This window comes from Grammomys surdaster, unplaced genomic scaffold, assembly GCF_004785775.1.
Source record: "Grammomys surdaster isolate TR1022 unplaced genomic scaffold, NIH_TR_1.0 189, whole genome shotgun sequence".
Classification (NCBI taxonomy): domain Eukaryota; kingdom Metazoa; phylum Chordata; class Mammalia; order Rodentia; family Muridae; genus Grammomys; species Grammomys surdaster.
Genome location: NW_021604634.1, coordinates 8,878,680 through 8,905,276, shown reverse-complemented (window position 1 = coordinate 8,905,276; position 26,597 = coordinate 8,878,680). Strand labels below are relative to the sequence as shown.

General features: G+C 36.5%; 1 protein-coding gene across 1 annotated transcript in view; it reads left to right on the top strand.

The window, feature by feature from the left end:
- The window catches only part of Dok6 (docking protein 6), a 411,556-nt gene that overhangs the window by 289,804 nt on the left and 95,155 nt on the right, over positions 1–26,597 (top strand). The window contains exon 6 of the mRNA XM_028768962.1: positions 18,822–18,960. Coding sequence (XP_028624795.1) covers positions 18,822–18,960 — 139 coding nt within the window. The remainder of the gene's footprint in view (positions 1–18,821; positions 18,961–26,597) is intronic.

The following is a 26,597-nucleotide window of genomic DNA, read 5'->3' as shown; positions in this document are numbered from 1 at the left end:
TCCCTTGGAAGGAATTTTAAAAATGCAGTAGCAGCGTTATTAGAAATTTACTTAAAGTATGTATTTCATGAATTTATTGATGAGAAGAAAAAATAGAAAAAAACAAATAACAAAGACTTATATTTTTTCTCTGGTCACAAAAGACAACCTGAAAATTATATAAATAAGTGATGTAAGCAGGCTTGTCTTTAAGAGAGTCAAAATAAAAGATAGTGGAAAATATGTTTGTGCCAGTGTGAAAAAAATGCATATACTAAGTATTCAGTAAAACATGTGTGTGGTCAAAGAAAATTAATTTATGTAATTTTGGACTGCAAGAGTCCATCCAGGGCATGCAACATAAGAAATTTGACTTTTACAGTAACATAGAAGAAATTAAAACCTTCCTCAAAATGATACGGTGTTATTTCAACTAGAACTGTAAATTTAATCCCATATTATAAGATGAACTAAAATGTTTAGTGTCTTTCAGAAATTCTGAAAGACATTCAGAAAAAAAAAAGCCTTAACATCAACATTTGCTATTATGTATTTGGGTATAATTCTTCGTTAATCTATTCCAATAGTCTTTACATTCTAGTTTCAGGCATTTGCACTTGATCATAGACAAAAGGCTGATTGATTTCAATCAGATTTCAGAATTTCTGAAAGCCACTTTTCATCACAGCTGAAGATGCTTTGATATTCTTAATACATTATTTATTCAAAAATAATGTCACTTCTCATACCTGTAAACCTTTGGTTCTCAATTCTGAAAAAATGGGGAGGGCAGATTATCTCAGTAAAATATGATTCTTTTTTTTCAAATGATTACCTTCAAATATTCAAATAGGTCCTTAATAACAGAGAGGACATCAGCACTGAACATAAACGTACTGACTCAGTTTTTTTTTCCTTTGATTTAAAACTAGAAACACATTAGTGAGCAAATTCTAGAGACAATTACAATATATCTTTCTTCCAAAGGCTTGTCTCTTTGCAACATATCTGAGTTAACATTGGCCTAGATGTTTCCTTTCTAAGCTAGTATTATAATTCAAATTCGCTAAACACTCAGCTAAAACTATGTAGATTTTGAATTCTTCAGCCTAATCATGACTGTCCTCAGGAGACTCCTTAAGAAATATGATTGATGAGCTCCTTTTCCTTAGGTAGTCATGGATCAGGATAGAAAAACATTTGAGTAGCATTTATGATCATATTGCTTAAATCTTCTAAGAGTTAGCATGTGCAGGTATGTGCTCATACTACTAGAGGCCAGGGACAACATCAGATATCACTGTTTTCCTCCTCAGGCACCATTCACTTTGTACTTTGAGCCAGAGTCTTTCTCACTAGGACCTGACAATTTGATTAGGCTAGGGTAGTTGATTCATAATTCCCAGGGTAAATCTGTCTCAATGCCCCCAAACCTCTTATTACAAGTGAAAACTGCGACACACAGTTTTTTATGTAAGTCCTGGAAACTGAGTCATGTCTTTACACTTACACAGCAAATACTTACTAACTGAACTACTTACTACTCCAGCCAAACTGAGAGTCCCATTAAAAGTATAATCTAGTACTGAAATGCAACACTGTATCCAATAAATATTTAGAATGATCAGTTTTGGTTAAAATATATATTTATTGTTAAAAGACTATAATACATGAAACTTATTTGATTCTGCCATCTAATTCCTGTTTTGTTGTTCTTTTTTATATTTTTTACCTTTTAGTTCTATTATGCAAAACTCAGGAATCATTCCTTGATATGTATGGCCAGCAGGCATTTGGAAACTCATGTTATAAATTACCTTCTTGTTCATCTTCCAAAGGCCTGAGCCAAATTTCCTCAACTGCTGCAGTAGCCCCAGAAATCACAGCACTAGAGCACTCTCTCCCCGTCATAATGGCACTGACAATAATGTAACAACTGATAACCTTTTGCTTCTATAATATGCTTAAAATATTTAGCCATTTTAAAATTTATTAACAAAGAATGACTGTAAGAGTTACCTGTTGCTGGGAATACAGTTTATTCTAAAGTGTAATGGCTTGAATACTAACCACTTCTGCTCATAAGTCTCTAGATTATCGATAGTAGAGAAGAGCTAGGTCAGCTTTTACACACATTCTTCTGTTAATGGGGACTGGCTAATAGAACATGGCTGTGACTGGTGTGTCCAGTGGACCAGGGAAAAAGATGGACTTTGTTAACCTTGTTAATCTCAGTTTGTTTAAGAAATCGTATTGAGGTTCAGGAAGATATACAGACTTCACTCAGAGAGATTAACAAAGGTGAACCCAACATAGGTACCATTTCAAGAAGTATGAGCATGATTAAGAAATAGACTTAGTATGGATGAACTCCACTGGGCAGCAGCAGTGGGAAATTTACACATCTTTTCTTCCGAAAGCAAGGTCTAAAGGTATGAGGAAACCAAAACCCACAGACAACCTGGATCATTGAAGGGTAATTTATTGTTAATAAACCTGTAGTGAAACAGAAAGTCCACGGGTGTCAGGAGAAAACAACCCAATTTCTTACTCCTTTTGAGTACATAAGTCTTCCATTGGTCAAATCAGAAGGCAAAAAATCTGAACCTGTATAAACTGGTTTCCCTGAGCCCAGTTCTAGAGATGGAAGACAATGAGAACAGATTTCAAGATACAGATAAGGAGCAAGCCAAACACTCAAGGTCATATAAGTCACTATCAGCAGAACTAGAGAAATAAAATCCATAATGATGATTCAAGCAAGCAAACAAACAAAGCTACAATAATTAAATAGTAAAGTATCACATTATTTTCTTTAGCTAGTATTTGCATTAATAGAAAATATTTCATGTCTGTGGGATTAAATCTTATCTCACTTAAGACTTTGCTAACAAACATTCGATACCCAAAGCACAAATGACAGCATAGGATCTTGAGAAGATACAGATCATCATTCTATTCACTAGGAAAACTTGTTCAAATTGAGCCTGAGAATAACATAGGGACCCTAAAGAAAGTATATTCACTAAAAGAAATTGTTGTCTTATTCTTTGTGCCAAGGAAAATTGATGTGTTTAAAAGAGTACCCCAGAGGGAAATGAATAAAGCTACACAAATCTAAAGGCAGGATTTAAGCCTTTCTGTTTCCTTCAATCCTGATCTGCTATAAATATCTTTTCATACTTCACTTCTATTAAACATGTGGAAAACTGACAATAGGAATAGGGGCGGGCTACTTTGCCTGCAATTCTAACTACATCTTCTGCACGCTCTGCTGCTCTAAATATAATGAAACTTGCTGTAGGGGGAGAAAGCACAGGCCCCAGAACAAAAATGAATTTTGAAAAAGAAGCATTACCAGAGCTGTACAATCACAGGCAGGAGAAACACACTGATAAATGACCTTTCCATGAGCTGGTGAAATAGTAGTGTTTTCTGCTCCCTTTTCAAATTCTGTGTGAACTAGTAGAACCCCAGAGAAGCTGCCTCTGTGGAAAGCTCCCTCCCTACCAGGGGAAATACTTTTTCAGAGACAAATTATCTGAAAGGCAAAAGGGCTAATTTAATGGAACGTACACTAAGGCTGGGCCTATCAGAGGTATTGTGAGTCACAGTCTCAGAACAGAAGCTATTTCCAAACAGAAAATCCAACAGCACTGACTTAACCAAGGATTCAAAAGTATGTCTTGCTAAGGACTGAAAGAGAGTGGAGTTGAGTGTGGCTCAGTCAAATAAACTGCTTTGAAAACCTGAGTTTAGTTTATGGTGTAACAGTTTCCTCCTAGATTGAAACATTCCATCCTGAAGGGACACTTCTTAAACAGGAGGATAAACTACTTAAAATAGTTTCAGAACGTCTCTGAAACTGACTAGATTTGATAGGCCCTTCCCTGCCAGGGTAAGTAATAAAAGCTGAGCATTCCTTTCAGAGAGTCAAGCTGCAAAGGCAGTGCAATGCAGAGAAGATTCTGAGACTGTCCCATCTTCCTGGAAGAAGCAGAAAGCAGAGAACATCCTGAAAGAGATTTAAATCAGAGTCAGTTGGAAAGAACAGTCTCTAATCTGTTGAGCTGCCTGCTAGCTGTGCAGTGTGCTCCGTGTCCCCACCTTATGTGAGCTGTCATCCTTGAAGGGGTCAACTTTGATGATTCAGATCTATGAGTCATTCTGCTCTTGTAAGTAACTACTCACCCATATTCCTGTAAGTAACCCTAATAAGACTCATTGGTTCATCTAGTTGGACCTAGGTAGTATCTGTACTTTGGCTGTCACATGATTCCTATCTAAGGTGAGTAGATATGCCTATTGTATCTCTGAAGGAAAAGTTTTGTCACACAACATAATTGCCACTTGAAAAAGGTCATGACAAGTGAGTATGTGGTCATGGTTATGGGTAGCAAAGCATTGAACTGAGGCTAAGGAGGCTGAAGGGAGAGTATCTGTGGGAGCAATTCTGATAGCATTATGCTTTTCTGTGTTTTGGGGTCCATTTAAATACAACACAAATCTGACATAACTCAAACATCAGGTCAATGTAGATGACAAAAATTTATCGTAATCAAGCTACTTACCAATCAGGAGATGAACTGCTACCCTGAAGAGAAATTGCACAGCATATTTAAAGGATGAGACCACAAATTGAGGAGGGAGTAGGTTGTGCTGTAGCATTGTCTGATTATATTTTGGCATAAGGCATTGAGCAAAGGAGTTTTCACCATTCATGTTAAGAATAGGTTCCTGGGCCTGGAAACATGACTTTAGTTTGACCCTACCAGCAAGATGGAGACATTTTCCCTGAAATGTCTGGATTCAGACAACTGTTTCCTTATAACAGAAGCTGTTCAGCTATCAGGAAGTGCACAGATTCCCTAGAGCTTGGGATTTGGGATTTAGTTTCTGCTTATGATTAAATGGACTCTAAAAATGAAATGGTAGTATATAGAATAAGTTTCTTTTGCTTGTTCCCAGTACCTGTATGGTGTATATTAGTGTACCATTGTGCTACAACAGCTCTTGCATTGTTGTTGCTATGAGTAGTGAGATGTATAACTAAGGCTAAACCATCAGGATGAGGAGTGTCAGTGGAAGGAATCCCAGATGGCAGTCATCATCAGTGTGGTATGGAATGACATGCCTGTTCAATAAATGGAATTCACTATGTGAATATGGAGATGCCATAAAACAGTTAAAGCCTAGGGAAAAATTTACAGTCTTTAAGATTAGCAAACAAGGGTTGAGGTTGTCAGCAAGTAGCAACAGGAGTTGCCTGGCCTCTGTTGTGAGTACAGATTAGTCTCAGGCCTTAGATGGGGTCAAAGCAAGAACTTGTTTATTTAAAGCATGAATTGCAACAAGTGAAATACAGCTAGCATCTTCCATGTTAGTGATTGATTTGGCAAGTAAATTAGATAAATAAGAGGATATGATGGAGTTGTTGGCGTTCTGCTTCTTAAGGCTTGGAGTGGGAAGGAAAAGAGAAAACACATTGAATTTGTGCTCAAAATCCCTTCCTGTGATCCAAAAACTTAAAACCCATGGGAAGATTCAAAGATGGGAGGAGGAGGAGGAAGAGGAAGAAGAGGAGAAGGAAGAGGAAGAGGAGGAGGATGAGGAGGATGAGGAGGACGAGGAGGAGGGGGATGTGGAAAAGCAACAGATGACACCCCCCACATTCAGGTTTGACCTTTAATAGAAAGAAAAAAAGGGAAGTCTGTGATCCAGTTTGCAGATGGGACATTAACCATGGTCCAATACAAGAAACTAGGGCTATTAAGAAATACACTGTGCTTGAATTGCTGGAATCAGGGAGAACGTTTAAATAGAAATGAGTCTGTTGCAGCCTGGCTTGTGAGGCTGTGGGACATGGGAGGGGAGGGGATCAGTCTGACTGCTGCAGAGACAGGGAAGTTGAGTAGGAAAACTATCTCTCCTTATGACAAAGGCAATGTAATACGAGGCAGTATGAGAGCAATCAGGCCCTGATGGGCTGGCTTAGGAAAGCCATTAGAATACATGATTATCTCCATCTGAGATTCCCACAAATATCAAGAGTTGGAAAACCTGAGGCGGTTGCATATACTAGAGAGGGAACTGGGAATAAGAGAAACTGTGTTTGAAGCCCAGTTCACAGGGCCAGATAGAATTGTTTGTTTTCACAGAGGAGTTAAACTGCAGAGAAGACTCACAGACAGGACTATCGGCCTAGAAAAAAACAGAAACCAGCCAAGCTGCCTGGAAGAGGTTTGCACCAACTGAAGCACCTAGAAAATATACTCTAACCTATCGAGATACCTTCAGGCTATGCAGCATGCTCTGGGTTTCAGGTTTTGTATTCTGTTACCCAGTGTGTGGTGAGCCTTAGTGATTCAGCTCTGAGTCATTTCTGTTCCTGAAAGTAATTACTCATCCATATTCTTGTAAGTAACTACAATAAAATTTGTTGGTTTACCAAGTTGAACTTTGGTGGTGTCTATACTTTGTTGTGGAATCCCAATCTGCTGTGAGTAGATGTGGGTGTTGCATCTCCACAGGAAAACTTTTGTCACTCAATGGGCATTCTGGGACCCACTAGCAAAACTGGGATGGGTGGTTCACGCTTATAACCCCAGTAATAGAGAGGTAGGAGGCAGAGACAGATACCTCTTTGGAAACTGCTGTCCAGCTACCCTAGCCTACTTGGCAAAATTCCAGGTCATGAGACACCCACACACCAAAAGTTTAAGGTATCTGAGGAATGATGTCTTCTGACATTCATGCTTATATACACAGTTATACAATACACCTCAACACAAATACATAATCATATGCATACATAGACAGACTCATATACATACACTCACACGCACCACTTCTTTTGTAGAAGAAAAATAAAACTTACTGTGGAGAGAATTTTCTTTCCATGTGGTACAGAGCACTTGTGAAGCCATGTCCCAAAAGCATGCTGCTATCTGTCTTGTCTAAATGTTTGGCAACAGCAACATGTATTTACTTTTGAGCCTCAAGGTGACACTCTAAAGTATGTAAGGCAGAGTTTCAAATTGGAGTACAGATAACTTTCTTAGGGTAGACAATGCTCAAGCCAATCTTTAAGCTTCTCATCAGCATTCCTTAGGATCCTACAAACCTTTCAGAGGCATCATCTTAAATTCATAATTAGTCTTATTACTTCTTGTATAACCTAGTATAACAAACAAGTTAACCCTGCTTGAAAACCATTACTACTCCCTCTATATATTATTTTGAAAAAAAAAACATACGAAGTTATTCTTTTTACATCACTTATTTGCTTTCCTCTTTAATTATTGGGAAATCTCATGAAAATAATAAGATCAACAATAACAGGAAATTGAACTGTTGAATCAATCCAGATATAAGAAAACATAGTCCTGAATTATATAAATACAAAATAATTTTGCACCTCTAGCATTTAGAATCCTAGACAGCAGAGTGATACAAGATTTTTCATAATTATGAGTCTATAATGCATCTTTATATTCCATGAGAAAAATGAAGTCCTGCAAATATTACTTAGCAGCTGAGTCTTTTGTTCATAGAGAAGATTAGAATGAACATTCCATGGAGCTATAACAGCCAGCAAAGCTGAAGGAATATCTTTCACCAAGATTGCTTTTATCCCTGATAGGTATTTACAATACACAGCCAAGGGCATTGACCATTAAGAAAAATAAGATAAAATGTATACCACATGAATTTCCATTAACTCTCAAGGGTAAAAGAGTAAATTTCTCACAACAATTTTCCTTTAGCATTTTATTCTCTTTATAACAGTTGGCATAGCACGGGGATGAAAACAACAGAAAAGGGTCCAGTGAGACCAGCTTACATCCTGCCTTCACAGAGCTGTATTCTGTACAAGGATTGTAGCCAGAAAGAAAAGGAAACACCCATCATTTTATGTTCCCCTCACTCTTGCTTTGCTACTCCTATAGGAGGTGTGTGAAAGGGCATAGATATTATCTAGATGTTTAAACTATCTCACACATTTCTTAAAATAATATCAAAGAATGTTGCACTGATGTCATCCCCTTAGTAACTTTGTATGTTCTTTCCTCCTACTCACATACCTACAATATTTTGATCAGACACCATTGGTTTGTGAAACCAAATTTGTCATGGTTGCCCTCCATTTATATCTTAAATTGCTCACTCCAGAAAAATAAATCTATATTTTTGTTAATAATTATAAGCTAAAAAGGTGATTCAATCATTTTGATTAGCAGTATTAAGCTATCCAAAGCTACCTAATTTTTATACAAAGTATTTTTGGAAATTTGAAAAAAATATATTTTAGTCCATTCACAGAAATATCATGAACTGGTGATGGAAGAGTATCTTATAAACTATGAATACATGAAACAAAATATGACTGCCAGATGAATCAAAGTAGAAAGTTAAGAGCTCAAGAAAAGGCTGTCTTCCCTTGCTGAAGTCTTCACCTTCGGGTTTTTACCTTCACAGCTGAGTATCTATTGTGGGGCAACTGTGTCATTTAATTTAAATCATCTAATAGAGATAATTTAAAATTCTCACTAGTCCAGCTTAGGTTTCCCTGAGAATTCAGTCAACACACTCAGCCAGGATTGTGGACTGGATGAACAATAAGAGAGATGCATAAAATATTATGAAAGAATGGGATTTGAAAATAAATCATAGATTTGAATTTGATTTTGCCTTCTTTGCTATATCTGACCTTTATTCCCTTATCTCAGGCTCCCGTGAACTTTCTGGTACTAAGGATATTGCCATGGTTCTTATTTTTGAATAATCACTTCTCCCTACTTCTTATTGATTATTTAATAACGTTTGACTCTGTGGCCTGTCTCATTTGTCTTTCTGTTCCTTAACTTCTTGCTTGGTTGTTACTCCTTGTATCTCAGCCCATACTGTTCCTATGCTTTCTTGCCAAGCATGAATTTTGCCCACACAATTGATTTAACCTATTAATTCAAGCTCCCTTGATCTTGAGTGAGATGACCAGAGCAGAAAAAATTATACCACACAGATAACTGTGACATAAATGCCTCTTATTATTGGACTCTATCTTTAAGGACTGTGACTGTTACAGAAAATATTTTAGACCTGATAAGCATATAAAACATTTCTTTCTCATACTTCTGAGGAATAGAAAGTCTAAGGCCAAAGAGAGTCATCCAATGAAGCCACACCTCCTAATAGTGCCACTCTCTATGGGTCAAGCATATGCAAATGACCAGTGTTGATATGCAAACGACCAGTGCTCATTCAGCTTATCCAGAAGGGCTCTGTGGTGATGGACTCAGAGTAGCAAAACTGAACTCTGTTGAATTGGGCATTAAAGTCCTACATAAATATTTTATGGAAACATGGATCTTCAACTACAGTGAACTCTTCTCTGGGTGGAAACTGGAGTTAGTAGAACTCATTGTATTTTATATCATCTAACAAGCTCAGCATCTAAAAGTAACTAACATTTGGCTTTCGTTCTGTTCTTTCTGAATTTCTGGTGGCACACGGGCCTCTTTAGTGATAATGTCACTAGAATAAAACATAATCAGTTTTCTTCAAACACTTAAGTAGATGTAGAGACCAGAAGCAACATGGTGGATGATTAGAAAGAAATATATACATCAGTTGAAGAAAAGTATTTTCTGGCCAAATTCATGGAAGAATTATCTCACCTGAATACTTGTAAGAATGTATGATGACAACAATAAAAGTCTTTGTGTATTACTTTTGTAAGAAAAGGAAGTAGACATATTACTGTTTGAAACTACAAATGGTTGTGTTTCTTTTTTAGATTGTGTGTAAGTACATAGTGTGTGTGTGTGTGTGTGTGTGTGTGTGTGTGTGTGTGTGCAGGAGGCCAGAAGGAGCATTGGATTCCTTGAAGCTGGATTGGAGGCCTTGGTGATATGAGTTCTCAGATACAAACTCTGGTGCTCTAATATAATATTGTGCCTTCTTAAATGCAGAGCCACTTCTCTGGCCCTATTTGTATAGTTGGTTGTCTTTATTTATTTATTGTTATTCTTTAATATTTTTTACAGTCCAGACTTTATGCCCCTCCTGGTCCACTCTTGGACTCTTCTACATACCATACCTCTTCTCTCTGTCTCCAAGAGGATGTTCTCCTCAACCCCACCATACCTCCCCACTACCTGGGGCCCCAAGGCTATCGAGAGTTAGGTGCATTTTCTCTGACTGAGTCCAGATCCCATAATCCTCTGAAGTATAATTTGTTGGGGGCCCCATATCAGCTGATGTATGCTGCCTGGCTGGTGGTTCAGTGTCTGAAAGATCCCAGAGATCCAGGTTAGTTGAGACCGCTGGTCATCCTATGGGTCTCCCTCCTCCTCAGCTTTTTCCAGCTTTTCCCTAATTCAATCACAAAGGTCAGCAGTTTCCGTCCACTGGTTGGGTGCAAATACCTGCATCTGACTCTTTCAGCTGCTTGTTGGATCTTTTGGAGGGCAGTCATGATAGCACCTTTTTGTGAGCACTCCATAGCCTCAGTAACAGTGTCAGGACTTGGGGCCTGCTCCTAAGCTGAATCTCAATTTGGGCCTGTCACCGGACCTCCTTTTCATCAGGCTCTTCTCCATTTTTGTTCCTACTGTTCATTCAGACAGGAACAATTCTGGATCAGAGTTTTTGACTGTGGGATGGCAACCAGATTCCTCCACTTTTTTTTTTTTTTTGCCTTTTTACTGGAGATCTGTGACAATTTCATAGATGAAAACAGTGAACTTAAATCATTTCTGCTTCCTTTCTCTTAACTCCTCCCACATTTTCTGCACTCACACACTCCTATACAATTTAAATTTCTTATGTCTTTACTTTTGTATAACCCTCTGAGGATTATTAGTGTTGTCCAAATGCACATAGATGTAGAGCTGGGCCTTCTACTGGAACAATTGCAGTCTACCATGGGTCATATCACTAAAGAAAACTGATTATTCCTCTCACAGAGGCTATCAACTGCCAATAAGTTCTCATTGAGACTCCAATCCATGCTAGGGTATTGACTGGCTTGATCTTATGGAGACAACCACAGCTACTGTGACAGCTAAATCAAGTTCAAGAGCCAACTCTAGAGAGAGACAGAGAGAGAGAGAGAGAGAGAGAGAGAGAGAGAGACAGAGAGAGAGAGAGACAGAGAGAGAGACAGAGAGACAGAGAGACAGACAGACAGACAGACAGACAAACACAGAGACACAGAGACACAGAGAGAGACACAGAGACATAGAGAGACAGAGACACACACACACAGAGAGAGAGAGAGAGAGAGAGAGAGAGAGAGAGAGAGAGAGAGGATTTAAAATTTGAAATAATGAGAGACTCCTAATGATGATTGGCAGAGTATTTTTCAAGTTTGATAGTGAAAGTGTCTTCTAAGAGCAGAGAATGAGCTAAGCAGTATAAACACAACAGCTACACCATGCTTCTCCTGAGACACTGAGCAAACTTGCCTTAAAATGAAAAGGGGTAAATAAATTTTAACTAATTCAATTTAATTGCAACCCTTAGGAAGTTTTGACCACTAACATGAAGGTTTACCTATGAGAACTGTCTTTCTATACTGTGAGCCTTGTCAATACTTCATACTTCATAAAACACTGTTATTGATTTTTTAATATTCTTTAAGAACTTGGTGCTTGTACAAGCAAAAATATCCATAAATTCTTCCTGTACACACTTTTAAAAATTAGCAGGTAAATAGTAGGCATTTGCCAAATGAAGCAACAATATTTTGCTGTGTATACACCATGGAATGACCAAATGTAGATAAATAGTATGTATCATATCATACATTTGTTTTTGTAGTAAGATCATTTACCAACCATTCTGATTCTGTTTTTGACATGTGGAGGTCTGAACCCAGAACCTTTTGCATGACAGGTAAACTCTCTGCCACTGGGCTACCTCACCAATTCCACTCAGCATGTTTCAAGATTGCTTCATGCACAATGCTGTACCGTAGATCTCTTTATTTACTCCTAGCTACTGAAATCTTGCCTCACATTATTTTTTTTATTTTTTTGGATATTTTATTTACATTTCAGATGTTATCCCCTAACCCCATCCCCCTACCCAGGAATCCCCTATCCCATCCCCCCTCCTCTTGCTTCTATGAGGATGGTCCTCCACCTACCTCCCAGCTCCCACTTCCCCACCCTCGAATTCCCCACACTCAGCATCCAGCCTTCATGGGACCAAGGATCTCCTCTCCCACCTATGCCCAACAAGCCTTTCCTCCCCTACATATACAGCTGGAGCCATGGTTCCCTCCCTATGTGCTCCCAGGCTGGTGGTTTAGGCCCTAGGAGCTCTGGTTAATTGGTATTGTTGCTCTCCTCATGGGACCACAAACCCTTTCAGCTCCTTCAGTCTTCTAAATCCTCCATTGGGAACTCCTTGATCAGTTCAATGGTTAGCTGTGAGCATCCGCCTCTGAATATTTCAGACTCTGGCAGACATATTTTTGCAGAAACATTAGCACATTGTGCTTAATAATCATCTTGTACTCCCATTTAAAAATGCATTCTAGAAATCTAATTGGTTATTATTAGTATCAGCAATAGAAATATTATTCACTTAATAACAGTTACGTTACAGGTACTCTTAAGAGTTGTATTATCTCAATGCTCAAACAACATAACAAACAAGTTTTAAAATACTACAGCATCTTTCTATTTTATTATTCAGAAACTATTAGTGCTCTTAGTTTATACTGTGTTTTCTAATTTTTGTTTTCTTAGATCTTTTTTTGTGTGCTTTTTGTTTTGTTTTGTTTTTCGAGACAGGGTTTCTCTGTGTAGTTCTGCCTGTCCTGGAACTCACTCTGTAGACCAGGCTGGCCTCGAACTCAGAAATCCGCCTACCTCTGCCTCCCAAGTGCTGGGATTAAAGGAGTGCGCCACCACCGCCCAGCTTGTTTTCTTGATCTTTTGATTTATTTTCTTTTGAAATAATTTTACAAGGCTAAAGAGATGGATCTGTGAACAATAATGCTTGCTATATAATTAGTGGGACCAGAATTAGAATCTCAGCACTCACATAAAAAAACTATGTAGGACTCAACATGAGCCAAGGACAGAAGAGAATTGTAGGAGCTCACTGGCCACTGGCACAGGTTCAGTGTCAGATCCTGACTCACAGCAATAGGTATATAGTGACAGAACAGGACAACAGTATTGATTTGTGGCCTCCTTAAGCATACACAGGCTTGCATATCTACCCAGACATAAACCTGTACATTACATGCATACATAATACAAAGAAAAGTTTTTTCACAAGTAGATTCATCAATATTTTTACATTTAACAAATCTGTTTGTCATATCTCTTCCCTTCTCAGAGTTTATATACTAATTCTTTCACATTGTTGTTTATACTATTATCATTTTACTTAAACACAGAAACTTAAACTAGTGTAGAGAAAGACATAGATTCACATAGGATTTTTTTTCTCCTTTTAATAACAAGCATCCAGCACAACTTGGGGGAAATCCCAGCTGTCTTTCACTAACATGAGATTTTATTTGTCAGTTGCTTGACTCAAATGCATTCAATCTATTTCAATATTTTCTTTGATTTCTAAGTTTGACTCACTAGAGTTCTCAGACTGGATCTTACAATAGTAAGGAGATAAAATACAAACAATGTTAAGTGATAATAAATAATAAATCATGAACAGAATGAAAGTGTTAATTGGCTCAAATTGTTCTGAAGAAAAATTGTGGCATTAAGGGTTTCATTACTGTCTATAGTTGAATGTTAAATTTTAAATCCTAAAGAGAAACACCAGAGCATTGGGAAATCTGCTTTGTCTCTATTTTACTGATAATAACTTTGAATAAGATTAATCAAAATTGTGTCATTTGGAATGTAGGTTCCTTTGAACACACATAGTCACACATACTCTTGATACTATTTATTTATTAGGACACAATAGGAATGAAAACGATGGTTGTAATTTTGAGTCATTATAGAAGTACTGAGATGGGATAAAGATAGAGTTCTCAGAAATGTCCTCAGGAAATTGAATCTAAAACCTATCCATTTAAGGAAACCCCTGAAGTAGATTCTAATCATGTTATCATATCCTGACAACCTAGCACACAATACATGTCTCAGTATCATGATTTTCTATGAGATTCACAAGTCAAAGCCATTCTATTCAATGTGGTTGATTACCATGCAACATAATAAAAGCCATTGAATGAAACAATGAGGAGACTGGGCAAAAACTTCTAGAATTGGACACAACTTTTCTGAAGTGTGCACATGTGAGCTGCTATCAAAGAGAGAGACTCGCCTGAGCCTTAACATTGAAGAGATTAATGAAGGGACCTCTGCGCACAGATTTTGTATTCCCTTCAGCATCAAGGTAGGGTATCTCCCAGGCCTTTTATAGAAACAAAACCAATATTCCAAGAACCATCTTGTAAACAGTCTTTGGAAAGAATAAATAAGGAGGGTTTGGTAACCCAGATGTACTAAATAAGCCCTGCCCTGATCATTAGCATCCATACTAGGTCACTTAATGAGCTAATAACTAAATTAGACTTTCAAAACTGGCCAAAATTTGTTGGCCCCATATTATAGATGAAGAGGTAACAGTTAAAAGCATGTTCAGGTCAGGTCTCTGTTTTTCACTTCTTGATACTCTCACATTGTAGTACTTACATTATAGGCCTTTTTCAGGAAAAATACTCTCAGTTTTGTTGTTATTTCAAATCTATCTCAGTAGGAGTTGTTAATACATCTGAATGACCCACAAGTTAAGATCCACTGCTCTAAGCCTTCCCACAGACCTTACCTTGCTTTGTTTCAAATTCTTGGCCTCTTTTTATCATTATTTGTTATTATATGCATATATGTACAAGTATATTTCTAACCAGAACCTGTAAGTTGCTTGTATGTATGTTTTGGTATTAGGTAACTGATTGATGTTCTCTTACCTAGAGAAGGCTATTTTTCTCACTCCTGGCTTTCTTCTGTTGCCTGTAGTTCTTTCTGTAGAGATGAGGTATCTTGGGCTCTTCATCATCCACTTTGGCATGGTCATTGCTGTTGTCCTTGTTCATCTTGTGTTTAGGCAACCATGCTGGTGAAACTTAGTAGATATAGCTTCTGACATTCTGAAGAGATACAGTCTCATGCAAACATCCTGATAGTCTGATAAACAACTTCAGCAAAGTGGCTGGATATAAAATTAACTCAAACAAATCAGTAGCCTTCCTTTATACAAATAATAAACAGGCTGAGAAAGAAAATAGGGAAACAACGCTGTTCACAATAGTCACAAATAATATAAAATATCTTGGCATAACTCTAACCTAACAAGTGAAAAATCTGTCTGACAACAACTTCAAATTTCTCAATAAAGAAATCAAAGACGATCTCAGAAAATGAAGAGATCTCCCATGCTCATAGATTGGTAAAATTAACATAGTAAAAATGGTCATCTTACCAAAAACAATCTACAGATTCAACCCAATCCCCATCAAAATTCCAGCACAATTCTTCAAAGGCATGAAAAGAGCAATTTTCAATGTCATATGGAAAAATATTTTAGGGCTTCTTAAGCAATGTTTTACTTCCTTGAGCTACTTGAAAAGTCTCAGAAATAATTAATTGTGTTTATTTTCTCTTCTTTTAATTCTCAGTATCTGATTTACAGGGATGACTTTAAAATACATAAAAAATGTATATGTCAGGCCATGACCTGAAGGTCCAAATTTATGCCACCATCTTGAGAATCCTAGACTGATATAATTTGCTTCTTACCCATGTCCAATTAAAACAAAACAAACCTGGAAGCAAGTGTGTCCACCCTACTAACATTTTAGAATTTTTATAAGGTCTCAGACTATTCCTCAGAGATTAAGGGGACTTTCAACAACTTTATTTAGATAAAGAGGGATCTGTAGAAATAACTTAGCAATTAAGAGTGTCTTCTTTCTTCCAGAGGACCCTAGTTCAGTTCCTAGCACCCATTTCAGCATTTCTTAATCAGCAACAACTCACGGTTCAAGGGATTTGATGCCCTCTTCGGGACTTTGTGCATTCTGGCCTCTAGGGAAACATGTGATGTTACTTGTACACAGATACACCCATATGCATAAATTTAATTTTTTATTTTTTTAAGTTGGTTAGGAAAAGTTATGTCCTGAACAAATATCTTAAGTGTAAAGAGAGACAATACCCTCATCTTTAATTATTCAGTTATGTCAAATGATGTTTTACTAGGGCACCCAGATAAAAGGATGTTTTGCTAAAGCAGACATATGACAGAATGGTTTTTTTTTTTTTTTGAAGCAGACACAGGTTAAAGGATGTTTTGCTATAGCAGAACTGTGAAAGGACATGTGATAGGCCACATGATAAAGGAATATAAATATGACGCTACAGACAGTGAGAGCTCAAGCATTGGTTTGGTTTGCTCCTTCTTGCTATTCTTCACTAATGACACACAAGTATTGGGTCTCCTTACATCGGGCTGCTGAGCTCTGGTTGTGGTAAAGCCAGCAAGAAACTCACCAAAGAACTTCTTGTCAGGTTCCTGGGGCTTTTCAGGGCTTCCATTTAGTTTCTTTAGGATTGAACTCTAGCTGCTGGCTCTTGTGTGATCTCTGCCTGCCAAGAGGACTGGACTCCAGCTGCTGATTCATATTTGGTGTTTGCTATGGGACTGAACTGCTGATATTCTGACAAGGAAGATTGAACTCGTCCCCCAAAACACTATCTCTAAACAAGTCTACTTCCCTCATGTCTTAATAACTTTTCTCTTCCACTACCTTTGCTGGGTGGTGGTATAGAGAAGAGGTTAAACCCTTAATAAAATAGGTAGGAAAAATATATATACCAACAATCATAGTTTGGAGTTAAGCTGATACACACCATCCATGTTTTCACCTTTCCACAAAATAAATGCATTCACTGAATGTCTTTAACGTCAAGTTGGTAGACATAGAGTCAGGATGCTCCAATGCAATGAGCACCCCTCCTTAAGCTCTTCCCATGTTAAGGAAAGAGTATGCTCAGATAAACAAGCTGAGTCCCCTAACATTAAAATGAATTACATAGGACAATGTTAAGATACAGATTATAATACAAGACCTCAATAATTTTTCAGTGGACATGATTTGCTTTATTTGAGTACTCCTTTGAAAAGCAAGTCATTCTACCATGACACTGTTTAAACAGAAAAGAAAAAGTCTACATTTCTGTTCCCTATCCTCCTTCAGAAAGCACATGTTACTGCAAGTAGTCTTAAATTGTTCAAGTTAACATGACTGACAAAAACAATAGGCATGAACCTGTCGTGTGAGAGTATGAACCTTCACCTTGGTTGATATAATCACTGTGGAGAAGCAGCTCCTTGCAGTTAATGCTTCTTTAGTCTTTATAATACATTCAAATGTCTTGTTCTTGACTCAAAGAAAGTGAATGGTAGTTATTTCTAAAATTAGGAAAACCCTGCTGTAAGCATTCAGAGTCCCCCACTGGGCAGACTTAAGTCTTGGGACGTGGACAGACATCAGCACTTCACATCTCAATGACTGAGTATGAAATAACAATTTGTGTCTTCATTATCTCATTTCCTGAGGCTAATAAGCAGTGTTCTGTACTTGACAATGAACAAAACTTCCACCTCAAATAAGATGTGCTCAGAACTTATCAATGGTTTTTCTGTGCCTTTCGCATTTCCAAATACTCCAGCATCAACAAAGATAGTTCATTTGTTTCACTTTGTGAAAACTCTTCATTTTTCCCCAAGACTTTCCATTTCACGCTGTGTGAATTTTATTAAGATCGCTTTCACAGAAGCTAAGTACTGGTTGAATGAGGCCTGGAGGGATGGCAGTCACAGTCTGGGCAATGTCAGAAGTCTCTTGAGACATTTCTTTGCTACTAAAATTCCCTTGCAGAGTCACACAGAAGAATCCAAATTGTCCAATAGTTTGACCTCATGAATATTTTAATGTTTTAACCTGTAAATCTATCAACAATATTACCTAAAACCAACAGCATAAAAACTTAGCCAGTTCCTCATATCAGTGTATGAATATCAATGAATAGAGGTGTTCTTCAGTTATGGTCAAAGATGGGCTATAATACCAATTAAAATAAGATTTTATAAATAACATATACTAATAAAACTGATCTGCAAAGGTGTTTAATAATTTGTCAATGAAGATTGTCTTATCAAGTCATTATGATTAAACAGTTGAAAATGAAATCATTTTGATATCTCAATTAGAATTTCTAGTAAGAAGTTAAATATTGTTATATGTGTAACCTATAGTACTAACTGCATTATACTTCATTGTATACAGCATTATAAACTGTTTCTTTACCAACTCTTTAACCTTTAAGATTGTATGAAGTGGTTTGATTATTCCTATTTTGTAAATACATCAAACAGAGACAGACAGAAAGCATCTTGCCTAAATTTACACCCCTGTTTTGGCAGAGACTATGTTAAAACCAAATATTCTTAATTTAAATACAGCATATATGACAGACATTAAAACTCCTGTTCTTCGATCAAAGTATTTGGCTGCTACTTCTGCTAGTATGGAAACCTCAGCATTCAGATGCCTCCACTTTTTAATGATCCAGCACATTTAATTAAGTATTAAAAACTCAAGTACACATGGATTTTCCCATTTAGTGCCTCTCATGTAGAACTTAGAGACGCATGCGTTAGATGTATTTTCCAAGAATGAAGTAGCATAGAGGAAGAAACCTGAGGGTAAGAGCATCTCTAATATGGAAATTGTTGACACACTTGAACCCACAAAGACCCATCTCTTAATCTCTTTTTGTTCACAGAATGTGTGACACGGGAGAAGGACTATTCACTTTTCAAACAAGGGAAGGAGAAATGATCTACCAGAAGGTCCACTCTGCAACACTGGCTATAGCTGAGCAACATGAAAGATTAATGCTAGAAATGGAGCAGAAAGCCCGGGTAAGGATCCAGCCTATGTAATCCAATGCTATTGAATGAATATACAAGTCCATTTGTGTAATATATGGTGCCAACCCATGCTCTGTCTCTGTGACCAAACCTGAGGAGGAAAATCTCAGCTCTGTAATACCATACATAGTTTAACACAAAATTAATTTTTGGCTAGGACTTAGAAGCCCTGCTCTCCATAGATATGTGTGTGACCTGCCTCCTTTGCTACCCAAAGATTTGTGGATGGCTTAGAGAATGAGTCAAGAGTTGAACTTTGTTACTTATAATTGCTCTAGGTGTGCAGATTATCACGGAGAAATTTTAAGTATATTTTCATGAAAAGATGTCAAGTCATTTCAGTATATTGCAATTATTGGTCATGAAACACACCATCCTGTTTGAGTTCCTAACTCATTGCCCAACATCACGGCTTACAGACTGTACTCCTAGGATATTAAAACCCTAATATCCATTTAGCTGCCAGACATATACACCCCATCAAGAAATGCTTCATATTATGATGGTAACAGAACATATAGGGTGTTTTTGAATATTTACCATCAATATCTGTGAAGAAACAAATCATTGAACCCAGATGTAGTAACAACTTATCATCCACACTCTTTCAAAGTTGTCTAACAATCTTTAGTCATTTTTCTATAAATAAAATTTAATTCACTCAGTGAGGCTGCTGGGTTCTTATCACAGTCCAGGCCAGACCTGAGGCAAGAGTCAGACACTTATCCCTAAAACTTAAAGATAATGGGTACCTGTATAAAGATCTAAAATACAATACAGATGAGTGTTTTCCCTCTCTAAAAGGTTAGGATACTGAAACAATGGGTCTTGTGAGGCTTAACAGTAGAATTCAGCAATTCAAATGTAAGGAGATATTTTGAAAAACTCCATATCAATTTTACAGGTATGTTTCTCTCTTAAGATTAATGCTAGTAAAATTAAAGTACTTCCTAGTCTACTCTTCAGAGTAAGTTTTTCTTAAATCAGTCTAACTGAGCTTGATAACTTCTCAAGAACACTAAATTTTAAACCCATGGCAGAGGTTTCCCCTCTCTTTTTAACTATGCCTCCTCTACACACACAAAGCTTTCCAATAATAATGAAACAGCGCTTTATTGCTCTGCGTGATTCCTGTTTTCAATTTAAAATAATATAAAGTTATGTGTGAAAACTAGGCAAAAGTACAAAATGGAGGTGAAAATAAAACCCTCTAAAATGTAAAACTGTGGTATTGTATTTAATATATATATATATACACATGTTATATATATATACAATATATGTATATATAATAATATATACACACATATTATATATACTATATATGTATATATAATAATATATACACACATTATATATACTATATATGTATATATAAAATTATATATATGTGTGTGTGTGTGTAAGATGACAGTGGCAATTGTTTTTTTGTTGTTTTGTTTTTGTTTTGTCATTGTAGTTTTCAAACAAGGTCACAAGATATTCATATTTAAATGCTTATGCATTTTCACATGCTTTAAAATACTTTTACAGGATTAAATAACCAAAGAAATTAATAGCAATGGATTCCCTAAACAGGCTTACAGGCAAACTAAAAGCATCTACTTTCACCTTTTTAATGACACATGATTGTGGATTTACAGACTTGTGCAAAATATAGTAAAAATAGTGTCTCAATTGCTATTTTTTGAAAAAAAAAGGAATTCAGAAGAATTTCTAATATTACATTGCTGTAAAACCTGGTTTTGCCATTATTAATAACATTTTTATTTTAACATGTCTACATCATCTTGGTTGTGCCATATTTCTATTGTTATTTAAGAGAGCTGATGAGATAGTTCAGCAGGTAAAGCTGCTCTGTGTGAAGACTGACAACCTGAGGTCAATCCTTAGAATCCACATGGCGCTGGGAAAGAATTAATTCCTAAAATTTATCCTGTGACAAGCACACATGTATCATAACAGGGACACATTTCTACACACTCATACACAAACAAATAAACATGTAAATGTAAAATAAAATATTTTAATAAAACAATTGGATATCTAGAACAATTTCAGCCACAGTGAATAAAACTCTATATTTTCAGTATTGAATATCAATACAAAAACATCTTCTAAATTGGTAAGACAATTAAAGATGTATATTTTGATTTCTGTCACTGAGAACGATTATGAAATAATTAATATTGACTAATTAATATTGTAAAACTGTATGTTTTAAATACAGTTTAACTACTTATTATCTGGCACAAGATCATTACACATTTATTTGGTACTCAGTGAACTGTACTGGTGAATACAAGAGAAGAACTAAAGTTTCCTCTTTCAGATTGTGTACAGTTTTGCAAGATTAAATAGTTTGTACTATCCGTATTTGTGTCAAGTCCCTTTACTTCTTGAAATACAAGTGTCCCAAGTCTTAAAGCAACTATGTATAAGACATTATGATCATGAAATTTTTAATAAGTGGCAATAAAATATTGCCTTGTGTTTTCATGTTTTCATGGTAGTGGAGTCCAAGTGAGTTTCTGGATAATAAACTTCTTAGATGCCTATCTGTAGCCACTTCAGAGAGAATGCCCTCCATAAATGAGAGGGCTTCCTTCCACTGTTGCATTCACACTGCTCCTGATCCCTGCCTTTCTGTCTTACTCTAAAGTGGAGAAAGAACTCTGTAGAAATGGGGATCTTGGGTCATTTAAATATTTTCTTTAGATTTTTAGACCCAAATATGTTTTATACAGAAAAGTAAAGGGTTTTTTTTTTTTTTTGTCCACTAATAACAACACCAAGTATGGGTTCCATCCCAGGAAGGGAGATTGACAACAAATCAGAAAGTGATTGGTGGATGAATACAAGAAGACTGTATTCTAGATACAGCTGGTCTGTTGTACAAATGAACTCATGATTGGGACAGCAGTCACAAAATCTGTACAAGGTGAGGCCAGAAAAGTTTCAGCATGGAGGTTTAAACCTGGACAGAAAATGGTGCACTGCTTAGGAGCTATTGCAATTTGATAGCACATAGGAGAGCTTTATGTTGTAGGCCTGGTATACCTACTATGCTATCGGACAGAACCCATTCCCAGAGACATTTGAGCAACACAAGCTGGACCTGATATATTAAAAAGAAAATGAAGAGAAGTTGGCTTTCTGCATCTAACGAGTTGATTTTTTTCTTTCTGTTTGTTTATATGGTAGCGTTTGTTTGTTTGTTTGTGATCAAACACAAAGTTGAATTAGCAAGTGTGTGAAGGTGGATGTGGGAGAAGCTTGAGTCTGAATATGGTCAAGATACATTGTATGAAATGCTCAAAGAATTAATACAAATATCTTTAAACACAGGAAAAAAAAGAAGAATCTTATTTAGGGTGCATTGGAGAATTAAGGAAGGTAGTACACTTTAAATTGGAGCTATTACTGATAACTAATATGCAAATTATTTAATTAGGATATTTAAATAGAATATGTCTAGAATCCATTTTTGTTTCACAGATAACATTCTTCCTTCCAGAGCTAGAGAAATTTAGCAAATTTCATTACTTAGAGATGCTCTGCTATCAAGATACCATATTGCCAAAAATGTTATGCCAAGAATCTGCCAAGAATTACATTCCTTGTATAGAAATCATTAATCAGAGCTTCAGACCCGCATACCCTGTGTTCCAGCCTGTGAAATTTGAATACAAATCTAATCATGATAGACAAGGAAGCCAAAAATATCCCTAGATACCCAAACATGTTTTGTGGGAGGAAGATCTCAGAGGAAGCAAGAGGAGGAGGAATGAAAAAAACCTTCCTTTTTAATTCTTAATTGTATGGTGTTAAGTATTATATTCATAGTAAAATGCTGCTGATGATTTAAACAATAAATGAGAAATCGTGTGTGAAAGAAAAACATGGTTTCCTAATACATTGTCAAAAATAAGGAAGGCATTGTGATTAGTAATTTCTGAACTTGTGATATCACAAATAACTAAAAAGCCTATTTGAAATCCCCATATATAGAGATATATACTTTAACATTTTATAAAAACCAAATATCTAAAATGTTTTTCATCTAAAATCTAATTTTTATGGGTAATATTAAAGAAAAGATAAAAAGAGAGAGGAGTTGGCTTTTCAGGAAAGTCATTTAAAAAGCTATAGAAACTGAATGAATTCATCCTTCTCCAGTTAGACCTTACTACAGCACTTCATAATCATTCATTACTGCCCAGATACAAAATGATGTTTCTATAAATAGTTACATGGAGTGCCCTATCAGCATATAAATAACATGTAAGAGCCATGACCAGTTGGTGCCCGATGCGCATATAAATAGCATGTCAGAGTCATGTCCAATTGCAAGATCTGGAAAGCACTACTATGTTGCATTAATTCCAAGATGGTAGATTTAGTTCTCTCTCTCTCTCTCTCTCTCTCTCTCTCTCTCTCTCTCTCTCTCTCTCTCTCTCTCTCTCCCTCTCTCTTTCTGTGTGTGTGTGTCTCCCTCCCTCCTCCTCTTCTTCCTCTTCCTCTTTCTCTTTCTAGTCATCCTTCTCCTCTTCCTCTTCTTCATCATGTTAGTAGCTCTCACTCAAATGTAAGCTACATTTGACTGGCAGATCCAGTCCTTTGTAGTGCTTGGTATGATGGTTGTTTGTCTTAAAATGGATAAAATTTTAGAGCATATGAAATATAACAATAATTTTTATAACTGGCAAGAATATATTCATTTATAACTTTTGAAGAAACTAAATGGCCTCCCAAATGGCCTATATTCTTAGCATTTTGACTTCCACTGCAGGATTCCATTAAAACATGCTTCTTAGACACATTCTGCAGACAGTTCTATTATCAGGAAAAAGATAAGGTTTTCTACAGAAAAATATATGAAGAACTTGGAAGCATCTTACTGTGGTGATATACAGAACATCTTTAACTGATGTCTCTGGATACAGTCACAGAAGCTTTAAAAACTCCAGGAATCATATGCATATTCATGAGGCAAATTATAAAAACAAAAACTAAATGCAAGAGAAATGGCTCAGCAGTTAAGAGCACTACTGCTCTTGCTGAAGACCAGAGTTTAGCTTCCAGCACCCACAAATGCTTATGATTCCAGCTCCAGGGACTCTGAGGCTCCCTTCAGGTCTCCATGAGTACTCACATATACATGCACAAATCTACCTACCTCCATAAATAGCCTTATCCTAGTAGAGGCTGTGTGGAGTTTGGCAATAACCCCTACTTCAGAGACTTAATTGAAAGCATGGCTTCCTTGACAACTAAGAGATTCCTAATCCATAAAGAGACTAAGAAAGAGAAATTAGCTTTGTGTATAAATGTTGATCCAAGCTTTTATTATGTGTGAACATTACTTAAATAAAGCACTGTATATTTAAAGTTTTAAAGAAGCAAAGTTGCAATGTAAAAACAACTGTGAACTTTCATGATTAGCATGTGTTTGTCAGGATCCCTGTGTACCAATAGTAGTTCTGTAAATGCATTTATCCTCTAATTCACAAATGTGAGATAATCTAAGGATATGCAAATATTCTTTGATATCTATTGTTGATGACAGAACTAAGGCCACCACTGCCAACCCTTATCTCAAGGGGTTGTTGGTGGTGGTGATGGTGGTGGTGGCAGTGGTAGTGGTGGAGGAGGAGGTGGTGGTGGTAAATGTTCCTTCTTTTTATTTTGAGACAGAATCTCATTAATTTTCCTGGGCAGGTACTGAACTCAGGACCTTCCCACCTCAGCCTCTTGAATACTAGGATTATAAGACTACAGTACGCACCAAGCCTGGCTTGAATGTGCATACATTCTGAAAGGTATCATTGGTTATAAAAATAAAAGAGTATTGTAAAAACTATTTGTTTTGATGTCATTAGTCTAATTCTAGGATTTGTTTTATATTTTTCAAGTTACCTAAATGAAATTTTTTAGCACATAATTAAAACATACAGTAGTAACAATCACTGTTTCAAGGTAAATTAAGATAACATTCTGTGAAGATCAAATGAAAGGCATCGAACAACTTTCATTAAATGGCTGTGTAAATCATGTTTTATTTGTTACCTTAGAACAAACTCAGCAAAATGTCTTTTAATTCCTTCCCATTTATCTTGAATAAAATGGAAGATTAAGTGTGAGGTGTCCCCTACTGAAAATTAAGCCAAGTCCGTGAGAAACCAATTGCCCATAAACCATCAAACTTCAGAGGGTTGTTTTAATGATTGCAAACAGTGCCAAGCATGGCTGGCTTATTGTCCCAGGAGTCTCTATTCACATACAATTTTAAAGTTTTATGAACTTGCTAAGAACAAATAAAATGTAGTATTCTCAACTAGAAGTTCTCTGTACATACTTTTCTACATTCCACAGCCCAATACTTTTCTTTTTACAATTAACATATATTTCACATGTTATATTAGTGTGGGGTTTTTTTTTTTATTATTGGCATCTTTGCAATTGTTAGTTTTTTTGGTTTTTTTTATACCATTGTTCTTAATTCTGTTCTGTCTCAGCTGTACCATTGAACATGTTGACACATGCATTTAACTCATCCGACAGGTTTGATAGTATTATTTGTTAACTAGACGGATGTAGAATTACCTGAGAGATAAGTCTGTGGGAGATTTTCTTGATTGCATTAATTGAAGGAGGACCCCCACCTATTGTGGGAGGCACTGTTCCCTGCCTGGGATCTTGGACTTTATAAATAAAGTGAAAGATGAGCAGCAGCATTCATTTTTCTTCCCTCCTAACTGTGGTTGTGAGTTGGTCAGCTGCTTCAAGCTCCTATTGTAATTCAATTTCTCCCCATGATGTTTGTACCTCTGAACTATAAGCCAACCTTTTCTCCTTTAAAAGTTGCTTTTGTCAGAGTATTTCATCATATCAATAGAAAAAAAAACTAAGATATTGACTATCCTTTTCTAGTTTGAGTTATTCTTGTATACACAAAACCACTCACATACACATGCATGTACACCCATGAATATATACAGCCTGCTTAGGTCTGTTTCTCTCTGTCATACACACCCCATCCACACTGATTAAATATTCCATTTTTCTTGGCTTTTGTACTTCTATAGATCACCTTGACTTAGACCAAAAATATGTTCTCACCTCCAGCGTCATTGGTTGCTCAGTTTTCACATAGAGTACTAGGATCTGAAAAATATACAAATAAATAATTTTTTAAATTGTTTGCCTAGATAAGATCTAAGGTAGCTTGCTCATACAGGTATACACTTCATTTGTGTATAGATCACTTTGGACCTGAGTCATGCTCTTTGGCTTTGCCTTGTGGGCTGCGCTCTCAGGTAGAACACAGACATCTCTACTATTCTTCACCTTGGTTGAGCTGTGACGTGCACTCTTTTCAGACACTAAATAAGCATTTTCTGGTTCGTTGCTCAGGCTCTCAGTGAACTAAATGTTATTTCAAATGGCTACAACAAAAAAAGAGGTGGCAGAAAGTACTGGCAAGTGTTTCAAGGGTTGAACTAACTGCTCTCTTGTCAAGTTGATTTCTGTATCTGTGCTAAAGCATCCTTTCTTTTTTTTTTTTTTTTAATTTTTTTATTGGATGTTTTATTTACATTTCATATGTTGTCCCCTTACCCCATCCC